This window comes from Sander vitreus, chromosome 16 (genome assembly GCF_031162955.1).
Source record: "Sander vitreus isolate 19-12246 chromosome 16, sanVit1, whole genome shotgun sequence".
NCBI lineage: Eukaryota > Metazoa > Chordata > Actinopteri > Perciformes > Percidae > Sander > Sander vitreus.
In genome coordinates, this window is record NC_135870.1 from 23,157,163 (window position 1) to 23,170,329 (window position 13,167).

Below are 13,167 nucleotides of genomic sequence, written 5' to 3' on the forward strand. Positions count from 1 at the left end.
CTCTAACTAACAGGAAGTGTGACACTGCCAGTCTACATGCAACAACAGTTTTGTTTAGTAGGCCTCTCCGTTCCTGTTTTGAACAGGGAAATTATTGTAATAGAGTAAATTGAGACAGCTGTGTGTATGACTAGTCTCCCACAGTAACATGTTTCCACCTTGCTGAATGTGGACTCAATGCATGCACTCTCAGAAAATAAAGTGGAGAAAGGGTCGTGAGAAGGCTCCCAGCTGTGTCAAAGACTAACACTTTTATTTCAGTTTTGTGCTTATGTGTTGCATATTTGTAAATCAATATGTGTTCAATAAAAATGACCCCGCAGGGAGTATTCTAGCATAGAAAACCTCCACACATTGTACAGAGATGTGTATGAGCAGATTAATCCAGCCATCAGTACCAAAAGATACTGTGGCCTGATGAGGGCTGGGAATGCGTCTATAATTATACAGTACATTGGTAGGGAATGTACCTAATGTACAAAGTTTCTCAGAAAGTGTGAAGTAACATTCTGGAAAGTACTGTTGCAGTCAGGCACGAAACTACTCCTGCAGCACGCACAACATGCAACTTGGTACATACAGTATATGTTCAACTTTTAGGTAGACAGAATAACAGGATGAAGATCCTTTTGGTGATTAGAAACTTTCTGACCAAACATATCTTAAGGATGAACAAAACTAAGGCTATTTATCATGCTTGGGGTCTTACATTTTCTTTATGACACTAGTTCCCCTCAAAAAAAAAAAAAAAGAAAGTTTACAAAGTTTGAAAAAGATATTCTCTAACACACCTCTTGAAATACCATTAACAACAATGGCATAGCCTATTCCTTTAGTTTTACTGGTGTTTGGAGCTTCGTATCCGTTTTCTCACTATTTTAAACAAAAATAAATAATTTGTTAAGTTCGTTTCGGTTTATGAGAATTTTACCCAAAATGATCCTGCGACTGAATTACATAAGACCTGTTCTGTTCACTTTCGGTCCATAGACCACCGAGTAGCCTACATCAGTTATCATCCCTCCCATTACTTTCAACGGGTTGGCAATGTGACGTCACTGGTCTCTAAACTGGGGGGGGGGGCGGCCTCGCGGCAGCAGGTGACAGCACAGCGTCTCCTCGTCGCAGCGCAGAGCGGCGGAGTAGCCGAGCGGAAAGGAGCCATGGGAAAGCTTCAAGAATTTGATATCACTTTTACCAACAACAAAGTGGTGTACGGTCCGGGAGAGTCCATTAGCGGTACTGTGAAAATACGAACCGCCAACTCGCTGCAGTACAAAGGTAATACGCTTCCCTTCAACATGTTTTTCAACATAGGGAGAGGGGCAATGTTGTCAGCGTGTCTTTCACCGCCTGGTTCAGTGAAGCGCGCGGCGAGAGCTCGATGTAAATAAACTTTTCCTTCGTGATGATAGACACGAGGAAGAATAGAGGGCTAAAAGCCAGCCGCGTGTTTGTTTTCTCTGTCGGCTTAATGGCACGTTTTTGTGACTGTGAACGTGTAAAAAATGTGGTGCGGACATTACCGATTTTGGTGGTGCTACGCTGGGAGTGGACGGAGCGTTTCCACATGACACGAGCAGCCGCTGTGGACTGTTTGTTTTAGTTAGTTGTTGGTGTTGCTGCACGCTTGTCGGGTAGTTTCAAACCCACACCCTTAACCACATCCTGCTTGTTGTAACAGGTTGATTGCTTCCATGTTATGTTTTTGACCAACCCGTTTGGAGATGTTGTTGAGTAGCATTCAAAAAAAGCAGAACAACAGGTGTTAGGCACTTTATTGCTTTATTAAAATGAATTTCTTTTCATGTGTATTCGTGTTTTACGGTATGAAACGACACTCAAGTATCTCAGACTAACTAGAGGGCCAATGAGGGGTAAAGTAGGTTAGCAAGGTGGAGAGCAACTTTTGGAGTTGCCATGGAGGTATACACAAAGAATCTATTGTATGTTCGATCTTTGTGTGGATTCTTGTCTGATAATAGGGCTGCTATCAAGTTTAAGAGCTCTTTTTCAAAGGGAGTCTGGCACAGAGGTATGTTAATTGACAAGAACAGTAAATAAAGAGGGCTCCTGGAAAGTAGCAATGGTGGTCAGGTGATTTTTGGCAACAAAGAAATCTTAACATTTCATGTTTCATCATCAGGCTCTTACAAAAATTGCCAAACTGCAGTGACAGATTTCCCATAGTACAGTAGTTGTAGGGAGTGTACAACGCTGGCATGACAATGGAACAACTTTCCACTTAATTCATTTTAAATGTGACTGTAAAATAGCAGAGAAGAAATGGCATATGTATTACATTTACACCTGCTTTCTTTTCTGAAAATACAGTTGATCCTGTCGATTTTAAATTAAAGACACAATTTGTCCTAAATTCCATATTTTTAAGAAATATTTTGGACAAATTGAGGTTTTTGTAAAGTAATTCCTTAGCATTCCCACCAGTACCGGCTATGTCAGGCATGTAAGATCAATCTTCCGTCGCTCACAGGCTGACCTGAAGCAGATGGCGTTACAGCAGAGGTCAGAACTCGTGCTGAGCTCTGTTAAGGTGCTGACACACCAGGCAGATGGCAAAGAACTAGTAGTGACAAAGCTGACTATGACGTTGCCTGTGCCTTGGCCAAAACGTAGCACTTGGACACGCCGTAAAGACTGTACAGTTGATGGCCAACTAGCACGTACATTCTGCGCCTGTGTGAATGGAAATAACACTCCATACCAGCAGGCGGCGGTAATCTACTCGTCATTCAAAAAGCGAAACTGGATACAAACCGTTGCTATGATACAACAAAACAGTGTTTAGCCGAATTAGCCAGAGGTAGCACAGAGCCTCACTCCTCCCCCAGGAGTGACAGCGGACGCTGGGAAATGGCTTGCTAGCTTGTCCATTTCCCTGGCGTCCTTCCGTTCTCTCGGCGAAGAAGTCTCAAGGGGGTAAGCTTCTCCTCGGAACGCGTACCTCCTATGGCGCCATTTGGATGCTAACAAGCCATCACCTCCCGTTAGCATTCCATTGACTGCCATTCATTTTGACGTCACTTTGACAGCGAATAACTTTACATCTGAAGCGTTTAAACACTATTTGCCCATTGTTTATTTCTAAAGAAACACGACAATGTATAAAAGGCTCCATTACCTTGTATCTCACGTTATGGCTCCGTAGCAGACGTTTTTGTAAAAATAGGCTAACGATTGTGTCATAACCACGGGACTTACCGTCGCATAGTAGAGGAATTACCGTTTAGTACAGGAGAAGCTCGCAGGCAGTTTTGACTCACATTAGCTGTTTAACTTTAATTACTAATGTTAACTAGCATTTTAGTTAGCAATTTTAGTTAGCAATAATTAGCCTGTGTCCATGTTATCTCCTTACGCTCTCTGTCTCTGCAAGATTGGGAATGATTGAGATTTCTCTTGGCACAACTACCAGAAGACTTCCAACTTTGAGACAGGTTGCTCACGTCACATCTACGTCTTTGAGCTCAGTTGGAGGCTGCTCAGTAACGCTCAGCGCTCACCGGAAAAGTGCTTCTAATATCCTTCACTGGTCTCCGTCCAGAGCAACGGGATCTGTTGGTCCATTTTATATATGTCAACGAGAAGTCTCCCTGCGGGGGGGAAGTGGAGAGACTGAGTAACTTTACTAATTCAGTGGCCGGCCGGCTAGTAGCTTGCTCAGTTCTCATTCTAGCCCCAACCACGCTGCAAGGAAGAAAGGTCTATGGTCTTTATATTGAAGGTATACGCCACCGTTTGTAGAAATAGGGTTATTCACCGTCTCCTCTATATTTATATAGGTGGGCAAATGCATTTTTGTCTCAGTGCATGCATTGTCATAGTCTGGCAGCGCCGCCGCTAGCTTAGCTTAGCGTAGTGAATGGAATCCTTTGTTGCCGGTTAGCATGTCGTGAGTAAAAGTGAGCCAAAAAAAACAACTAATTACTTGTGGCCTGCATATTCACGAGTACAAATGGCAATCCAGATTAAGACTAGACGATTTCCGACGGCCGACCGTCTCTGTGGTGTGTCATCACCTTTACACTGTAAGGTCACACAGCCTCGGCAGGTCTGTCTACCTGACACCAGCATTATTCCCAAAGTCAACCCTGCGGTGGTGGCTGCTGTGGTGAATGTGGGCCGTCCTTGGGGCGTACAGACAGCCGGATAGCTTCTCCAAATCAAGTGAACAGCTCAATAAAGGTATTTTAAGATGCTGAAAAAATATGCGGAGAGATTTGGATGTTGACTGAGGGTTTGCGTCGGCTACAAGCACATGAATAGTATGCTGCATCTACTGTTGGTCTGTCCATTCAGTTTCATTTCTCTGTATGTTAAATGTGTAGAGGAGTGTGAGAGAGGTGATGTACAAGGCGGTGTTGTTTTTGCCAGTTTCAGTCCATCAGTCCTCCACTCCCTTCAGGGCAAAGGTACTCCAACTGAGGAGAGCTGGGCTCCATCTCTGGCTTTCAGCCTGTCTGTTAATGTACTGTAAATGCAGAGGCTGCATTATGTGGCCGGTGACATCACCCCTCTCAACCACGGCCGCTGATGATTCAAACAATCAGACGGCTTGAATCACGCTGAAGCAGGAAAAGGTGCGAGTGTCTGCTTTGTGCCAGCGTGAGAATTTCCTGTTTTTGTGTCTCGAGAAGAGAATGCAGAGGAATTGCACGATTTCTCATTAAAGTGACTATATGTAACTTTTTAATGTTGCTGAAGCTCTGAAGCATTTTTCATACAGTGGTCTTAAATAACCTGTAACAGTAAACGAGACCAACAGTAAAAAGAACGCTATTTTGATTGAGTTTTTTGTAAGGCATCTGACCAGGTCCGATTTTGTTTTTCCCTGCGAAGTCACAGAATGATTTGCGGCTGGTAGACGGTGCTACAGTAACAAGTTCCAACGGGTCACAGATTACTTTGTAACACCAGAAAAGCCAGTGTTAGTGTTATTGTATTCAGCCAGGTAAAAGGAAGCAGGAGATGTCTTTATATAGGCCTAACTGTATTTTAATGTTATTTTAGAAGTTATCTGCTGTAGTTATGGCTGATACTGGGGCAGGACCGTCACAGAAAAGAAGGAAATTAAACAAAGAACAACTAAAAGCTAAAAGGGAAATATATAAATTTAAATAAATAATGTTTCCTGTCAGAAATGTGCACAGTGTCTGTGCCAGTGAAAATCAGAATCCACCCTCTGATATTTGACCAGAAAGCGGCACTGGGTTTCAGGGCAGGATTGCCTGCATGGTATTAAGTGTGTGTGTGTGTGTGTGTGTGTCTGTGTGTGTGTCTGTCTGTCTGTCTGTGTTGATAAGCCACATAGTATCCATTATATAGATTGTGGCACCATATGATCCTTTTTAAGTGTTTTATTTACATTGCATTGTGGGTCAGGGCGTGTACATCATATGGTGAAATAAATCCAGAGGGGTATTAATAGACAGATGCAGGTTCTCTGAGATGCTGAATATTGTAGAGGCCAAATTCGCAGCTTCACTGTATTATTGATGGTGGAGACCATTAGACAGCGTTTCTATTGATTAGCTTCCTCACCAAGACGATCGCTAAAGCCGAGTCAGGAATGCATGAATGAAAGTACATAAGTGAGCCACTTATACATGTTGCTTAATCTTGAACTTGCGCTACAACCCGGTTGAAACCTTTTTATTAATAGAAATGATGTTCATGTTACATGATTAACAATCCATGCCAACCTTCACTGGCAATGCGTGAAAGTAGTATGTCCTTTATTTAGCAAGGTAGAAAGTGATGATGGCATGGTGAACGGCTGAGCAGTGTGTCTGATTTTCGTCTGCATTCCTTCACAGACTAACAATTATTGTCTTCATAGCCATGTTAGAGGCATTGGTCAGGTCAAATTGTTAATTTGTCCCATACTTTGGTTTATGACCAAATGTCATGCAAAACTAATTAGATGTAATCTGTTTGTTTTTTTCAAAACCATCCAATATCAACACACAGTCTCTTTGGTTATAGTTATATCTCAATAGCGGGGTTGCAACCTTTGGAAGCCGCAACCTTCGCAGTCTACCTCGGCCGCAATTCTTCGAAGGCCACCAAGGCCGAACAGAGCGGTCTCCGGTCTGGTCTACGGAGCATTTCTTGTTATTGTCTTGAAACTAGAAACTGCATTTTCTGATGATGGGTAATGACAGAAAGAAGCAGGGGATCCCTCTGTGTTAATGGTGAGGTATAGATCCGAGGTAGTGGGCATAGCCATCCTGTCTGTCTGGTTTAGTCTCATCTTGCTCGGCCTCCCTGCACTTAGCAGCATGTATAGTCACCTGATACTGGGGGTGTTGCCGTTTGGAGTCAGTGTCTCAGCTTGTATGGACATTTTATCTCATGGGACACACCTGAATGCATTGACAGTTTACAAAAACTATTTTGTTGTTTTGTATGAATCCCCTTACGCAAAAGTCTGCTTCATCTGACTTCTTATCTTCTCTGTATATCTAAGTGGACTTTAAAACAGCGGTGTGTGTTAATGCTCTTTTGTATCTCAGATGACAGTAGTGGATCTCCGTTTAGCTTTCAGCAAAACAGAAACACAATCATTCTCTGTAACCCAATCATCACCTGTGGCGATACAAACCACCGGCTTTATGTAAACAAGACTAGACGTCCCCTCAGGTCTCATACACACACACACACACACACACACACACACACACACACGCACAAGCACACACTTACTCTGTGTCTTTAAATTGTGCATATTCAGCGAATAACCCATCCTGTTACTGGCTGTGGGTTACATCACCATGTTTGTGCTATCCTAGACTAGTCAGCACCCATCCACACAGCAGAAATCAGTTCAACAAAGAATCTATTAAGGACAACTTATGATAGGACAAACCATGTGGTGTATTATCAATATTCAGTGGGTGCTGGTTATCTCAGCCTCTGCTGCTTTGATTTTGACCATTATACTATATCTTTTTATTTTGACTCAAACAAGTACCCTAATTTTATGAAAGAGCAATGCTAAATCACTGGAGTACCTCTGTAACTAGCTCCAGTGTCTGGGTGAAATCAAATCTGATTAGGAACTGCTTTAGGAGGACTGCACAACATTTAGGGCAGTGGTCTCATTGAATAATCTGCAGTGTCACCTAAAAATCAAAACACTTAATCCTTTTGTGTAGCATAAAGACCTGTATCTTGTCTGTAATTCTGTTATGTCTCTTCCTTCTCATTATTTTCTCACCCTACTAACTGGCATTGCTACAGAATAGTATCGAAGGAACTGGCAGTGGTGATGTTGGATGACACAGGGGAATTCCACCAAAGAAAACTAGTTTGAGCTTGGATATTGGCCGCTAACACTGCGCAGGGAGGAACATGTACATATGTAGTGCACGCTCATCTGAAATACTCAACAGGAGCTACAGTAGATGAGACAGAAGCAGAAAGAGAATAAGAAATGTAAATGATTGGAAGAAGATGCTTACAGGCTTATGACTTAGACAGATGTATTCTGTTATAGCAGGTGAAAACTATGACCAAAGAAAACTCTGTGAAATTGACACGGCATAAATCAATGAATCCAGTGCATGAGTATCTCTTTGTTCTGGCTCATGAAGGCATCCCTGCAGGCTGCGGTTTCTGTGTGACCGTCTAGACTCAGGGGCCTGAGTACGTCATGACATCACTTCCCCCGAGGGCGACTGATAAGTGATCTGAGAAGCAGAAGAGCTGCACTGAGGCTAGTGGACTGAAGCATCCTGAGGACAGATGTTTTACTAGGGCTGTCGATCGATTAAATTATTTGATCGCGATCAATCGGAATAATCACACACTTCTTATCTGTTTTAAATGTACTTTAAAAGGGATATTTTACAGGTTTTTTTAATGCTCAAGTGGTATTTGAGACTCGACGCTCTCCGTGGGTAACTAAATTCACATCGAAAGTATATGCAAATAACTTTAGTCTTGTGGAGAGAACCATGTGGAAGGGCTCTGAAACTGAACTTGTCATTCAAAAGTTTTTATTTATTCATTTCTGCTAGGGCTGGGCGATGTGGAGAAAATCGAATATCACAATATTTTTGACCACATACCTCAACAACCATATTGCGACGACTAAAACCCGAGATTTTATTAAGTTGGCTGTAAAAGTTTAGAACTACAACTCAGAGTTGTTTTGAATGACAGAAATCTGTTCAGATGAGATCTTAATGAGTGCAACACGGACGTGTGCAGTAGCCTACAGAACGGTGTGTTTAGGATCCCCAAAACATGGATTAAAACATTTAAAAAAAAAAACGAATGAAAAAGAATTAACTTCAGATAGCCTAAGTCTTTATGATTTAACAGGAGTAAGGAGGAGACAGATTTATAATAACGTAACTGTCTGTATGGATCATAGTAGCTATTAGGTTAAGTTGTTAATACATATAACAATTGGGCTCCGGGTAATCAGGTATTTTATCTGCTGAACCATGACATTTGACAAACCAACCAGATTTAATTGACAAAGCACATCATGGCAACACTGCAGTTTCACTTTAGTCTGATATGTTTAATATGTAAATAGTTATTTCTTTCTATATGATCTGTTAATGTTATGTAGATCATTGTTTTCAATAAATTCTTCATAAACCTTCGTTTGACTAGTTTATTACTGAACCCAGCTATCATGCGCCACGCCGTCACATCCTGCGCCACCCGCCACCACAAGTAAATTCTCAACCTGTGGGAAACACTGAAGACGATCTAGTCTCATATCACGATATCAGTTTATATTCATATATTGCCCAACATTTCTGCTCAAGGAGCTTTGTCTCTCTGTTTGTTTTTTGCTGTTGGGAGGAGGCGGGGGGGTCTTGAGCTGCTTTTTAATAATCATTGATTTTAGTTAAAATGTCGGTAATAAGCCTGTTAGTCAGAATGGAAAGTCTCTATTTAGATTAAGTGTGTGGCTCTTAAAAGAGCCTTTTATTTGTGATTCAGGATCAGGTTTAACGGCTTGTACAGGGTGCGGCGTACACTACATTGATTGCAGTCAGTGTCTTGTTCTTGGCGTGCTCGCTGTTACAGTGCTCAGCATAAGTGAATACTTATGAATTCTCATAGAGGCAGGCAGATTTTTTATTTTTAGAGGCCAGTTATTTCATGGATCCAGGATAATATGCATCCTGATAAAGTTCCCTTGGCCTTTGGAATTAAAATAGCCCCACATCATCACATCCCCTTCACCATACCTAGAGATTGGCATGGTTTTATTTCAGTTAGCCTAATAGCTAGTTTGATTTGCATTGAGAGATGATCTTATGGAAAGTACCCCATGCAATCTCTTTTTTTTTTTTTTTTTTTTTTAGAGATACTAGAGAAGTGGCCATATTATGCTCATTTTCAGGTTCATAATTGTAAGACTTCTTCTAAACGAGGACGCACTTCCAACTTTGCGTGGAATACCTGCAGAACAGGGACATGCAAGGAGTTCTTTTGTAGATTCGGGTGAACTCGTGTGTTTTGCCATTCAGAGGGAGCTAGCATGCTAGCGCTAGTATGCTACGGTTAGCCACCTCGTTTCGGCTAGTTCTTGAACCGCTTCTTGACCAGCTCACCCGGAGACTGAAGGCAGGTTACATTCAGAAACCTGTATCTCATCCAAAACAGCATGGATGGGTTTTTTTTTCCAAGTTTGTATGCGTGTGGAAGCACCAGAGACATAAAATAACACCCCAAATCCCAGAAAAAGTCATTTTTTCATAATATGGGCACTTTAACATAGGGGTGTTATGCCCCCTGTATTTTAAGGAAGAACATTTATTTATTTACGATACATTATTCATTCACAAAGAACATTGGTGTCCTTAAAGGTCGGATTTTTCCTCATTTTTTTAATTTAAGGCATTCATTTCCAAAAGATGATTTTTTTTTTTTTATTCCTCTTTTTATTCAACTTTAGCATGGGTGTATTCACTTATGCTGAGCACTGTAGGTGACGGCATCACTGATCACTTTCTCCCTTCAGCAGCGAGCCAGACAGAGGCTGGCCGGTGTGGTGATCCCCTGGATGTTCTCACGGAGCACTTTAGCCATCCACAAAGCATGGACGTACAATGTTACTGCTGCATCACTTCCTGATTTCCCAAACTACAGTACGGCCCAAATTACAGAACGTGCGTGCTTTAAATGGCGTGTTAAACAAATGTGTGGCATTAATAGGAATTTGCGTTAACTTGTTATTGACGTGTTGAGTTAGACAGCCCTAATTTTTACACATCAGCCTTTAAGTAAATTAAAGTGAATATGATAAATAATATAACACAAATCTATTGTTTTTTAAAATGTGTCCATGGCTTGTATTTTACTACTACTATTACTACTACTACTACTGCTGCTTCTGTACTAATACTACTACTGTTGTAATTGTGCTGCTACTACTGCGGCTACTGGTTGCAGTAGCTACTAGTGCAAAGTTTGTTTGGATTAGTTTGGTTTGATAGGCTGCCATGACTTTTCGGCACACGTCATTTTGCTTTGTAATTAATACTGCTTAGTTCGGTTTTTTTACTCGTTTTCTGTCTTCCTTTTGTATTGTCCTTTTGAGACGTGCTTGTTAGAAAAAGTTCATAATGTATGCATTCATAATCTTGAACTGAAGAAGAAGGGGTTAGCCTCTCACTTTGGTATCACTTGTCCTGAAATTAGGAGCGTGACACATGATTACTCAATGAGGAAAACAGTGACTCTATTCTCTCTGCTGCCCTTCAATGTGGGTGGGTGGCATCGATCCACATGTAGAGCACTTCATCAGTCAGTGTGCTGTGCCCATGGAAGTGGTGCTGTCAGCTGGAAACCTTGGCACCAGCTGCCCCCTCTCCCCTTGGACTTAGTCATGTTAATAATACCTATCCTTTGACCTCCATAACCAACACCCTGCCTAACCCCACGGCTGGTTATTTAGGTCTATCATAAGAGATTCTGTCTCATCCCCCTGATCACTCCCCCTCCTCCTCTCTTTAAAAAGCTGTCCCACTTCCTATGCTTTTTAAAAGAGTTTACAGAGAGAATGTCATTCTTCTGTGGAAGTGGAACAAAATGTTGATTAGTGCTAACAAAGAAGCTAAAGATAGAAGTGCTCTATCTCAGCTGGGAGATAAGAAGTCAGTTTATGGTTGTCCTGGTATGTTGTGAAATGTAAGGTGACGTGGTCACACAGGCTAACATTGTAAATGAATCCTCTCAATCCATTGTTAATGTAATGCACTGATCAATAGTTTTATATTAACAATGAATCAAATGACTGTGTGTAAATGTGAAGGCAGTCACTCGCTGGCTGATGATCCCAGAGAACCCTGAAGCCTTTTGCCTTTCTCTTATAATTTTGGTTTTTAGATTCAGTTTCGGCGCTCTCATTTACATCAGCATTAGACAGCTGTTTTACCAAACAAGCTCTGTACACTACCTGCCCAGCACCAAACAGCAGACGGTCATAGTTGGCTAGTTGTGGATTATCCAGACCCAAGCATAAACTTTTCATTGAACCATTGTACAAAGTATATTTTGTGCAAAGGTGTTATAATCTTAAAGACAGCAGAGAAGCAGTATGTGATATTTCCTGAGAGGGCTAATGTGTGAGGTTTTGGTGGATGTGAAGTGAGAAACCACATTGAATAGTTTATCAGTGTTTTAAGCCCCCCGCGTCTCCTTCCAGGCAATGGTAGGCAATGGTTAAAGTTAGGGTTAGGTGCCTTGAAGTCAACGGTCGCAGCGCTGCCTGGAAGGAGACGTTGGGGGGCTTAAAACACCATTGAATAACTCTCTGCAGGACACATAGACAGAAGTCTTTTATAGCCCATGTGTGTTCTGTGATGCCAGCACAGTGTGTGTGTGTGTGTGTGTGTGTGCTTGTTTTACTAATTCGTGGGGTCCAAAAACTGTGTATTACATATTAGTTTTTATATTAGTAACTGTGGAATACAGTATACTTGTGGGGTCTGCACAGCCTTGTGGGGCCCAAAATGCTGGACCCCACAAGGTTAAAGGGCTGTTTAAGGGTTAAGACTTGGTTTTAGGATTAGGGTTAGAATTAGGTTAGGGTTAGGGTGAGGGTAAGGATTAAGGTTAGGCATTTAGTTGTGATGGTTAAGGTTAGGGTAAAGGGCTAGGGAATGCATTATGTCAATGACGGGTCCCCACAAAGATAGTGAAACAAACGTGTGTGTGTGTGAGAGGTTTCAATCATTGTTCCATCTTCCCCCACATGCTCTTAATCCATCATCGACCTCTCCCTCCTCACCCATCTCACCTACATTTTAAGACAAAGCTTGTCATGTATCGTATTTAAAAAAAAAAAAAAAAAAAATGTCATTGCTTATATTGGATACACACATGGTGCATGTTGGTGATCGTAAACTTGTCTGTGTGGTAATGTTATTCCATTTCACTGGAGTTGTACCTTTCATGTGACGCATAAAATCGATTGATTCAAATCGATTGATTGGTTCCCAGAATAGAGGAATGAGCATTCAGAGAAGTGAAAGAACATCACTTGCCCCTTCATAACCTCCACTTGTCTACTGTTGCATTCATTAAAGAAGTTAATACCAGTTAATACCAGTAAAAGAAGTTCAACCTCAGTGTTATTAATAGATGAATCCATAATGAGAAAAAAAAACAAAAAAAAAAACATTAGTTGCACATCATTTTCTATTGTCATAATCCATTCAGGACGTTTGTTCCACAAGCTTTTTTTATTTTTTATTTCAGCTTCCATTTTTCAAGCCAGTCAGCAGCTGCTTACAGGGTCCTCAGTCTAGGACATTGTGTTTGTTGCAGGATACTGTAGAAGCAGCAATCATTTATACTTATGTATATGAATATATATTATTGTTTCTTCCTCTTTGTCAGTTTTTTAGCACTGGCTCATTGGAGACAGCAGGGTTTCAGGTCTGTTGTCCTTACACGGTGTTCTACAGTAAAAGCCCCAGGCCGTCGGCAGCTGTTATTGTTGAACCTATAAACGAAAGGTCCCTCACGACTCTAACAAACCCACGGCAATGTGTATATCCATAACACACAGTGTTAGCTCCATGTCCGACTCCAAAACAACTGCAAGTTTAGCTCATGATACTAGTTCATGTGTTCCAAAAATAAAAGGACACTAGTAGCACAAACAGCCCA

General features: G+C 41.5%; 1 protein-coding gene across 1 annotated transcript in view; it reads left to right on the plus strand.

Moving 5' to 3' along the window:
- The first annotated feature begins 1,070 nt into the window (after positions 1-1,070).
- The window catches only part of arrdc1b (arrestin domain containing 1b), a 43,786-nt gene continuing 31,689 nt past the window's right edge, over positions 1,071-13,167 (plus strand). Inside the window, exon 1 of the mRNA XM_078270636.1 lies at positions 1,071-1,281. Coding sequence (XP_078126762.1) covers positions 1,164-1,281 — 118 coding nt within the window. The 5' untranslated portion in view covers positions 1,071-1,163. The remainder of the gene's footprint in view (positions 1,282-13,167) is intronic.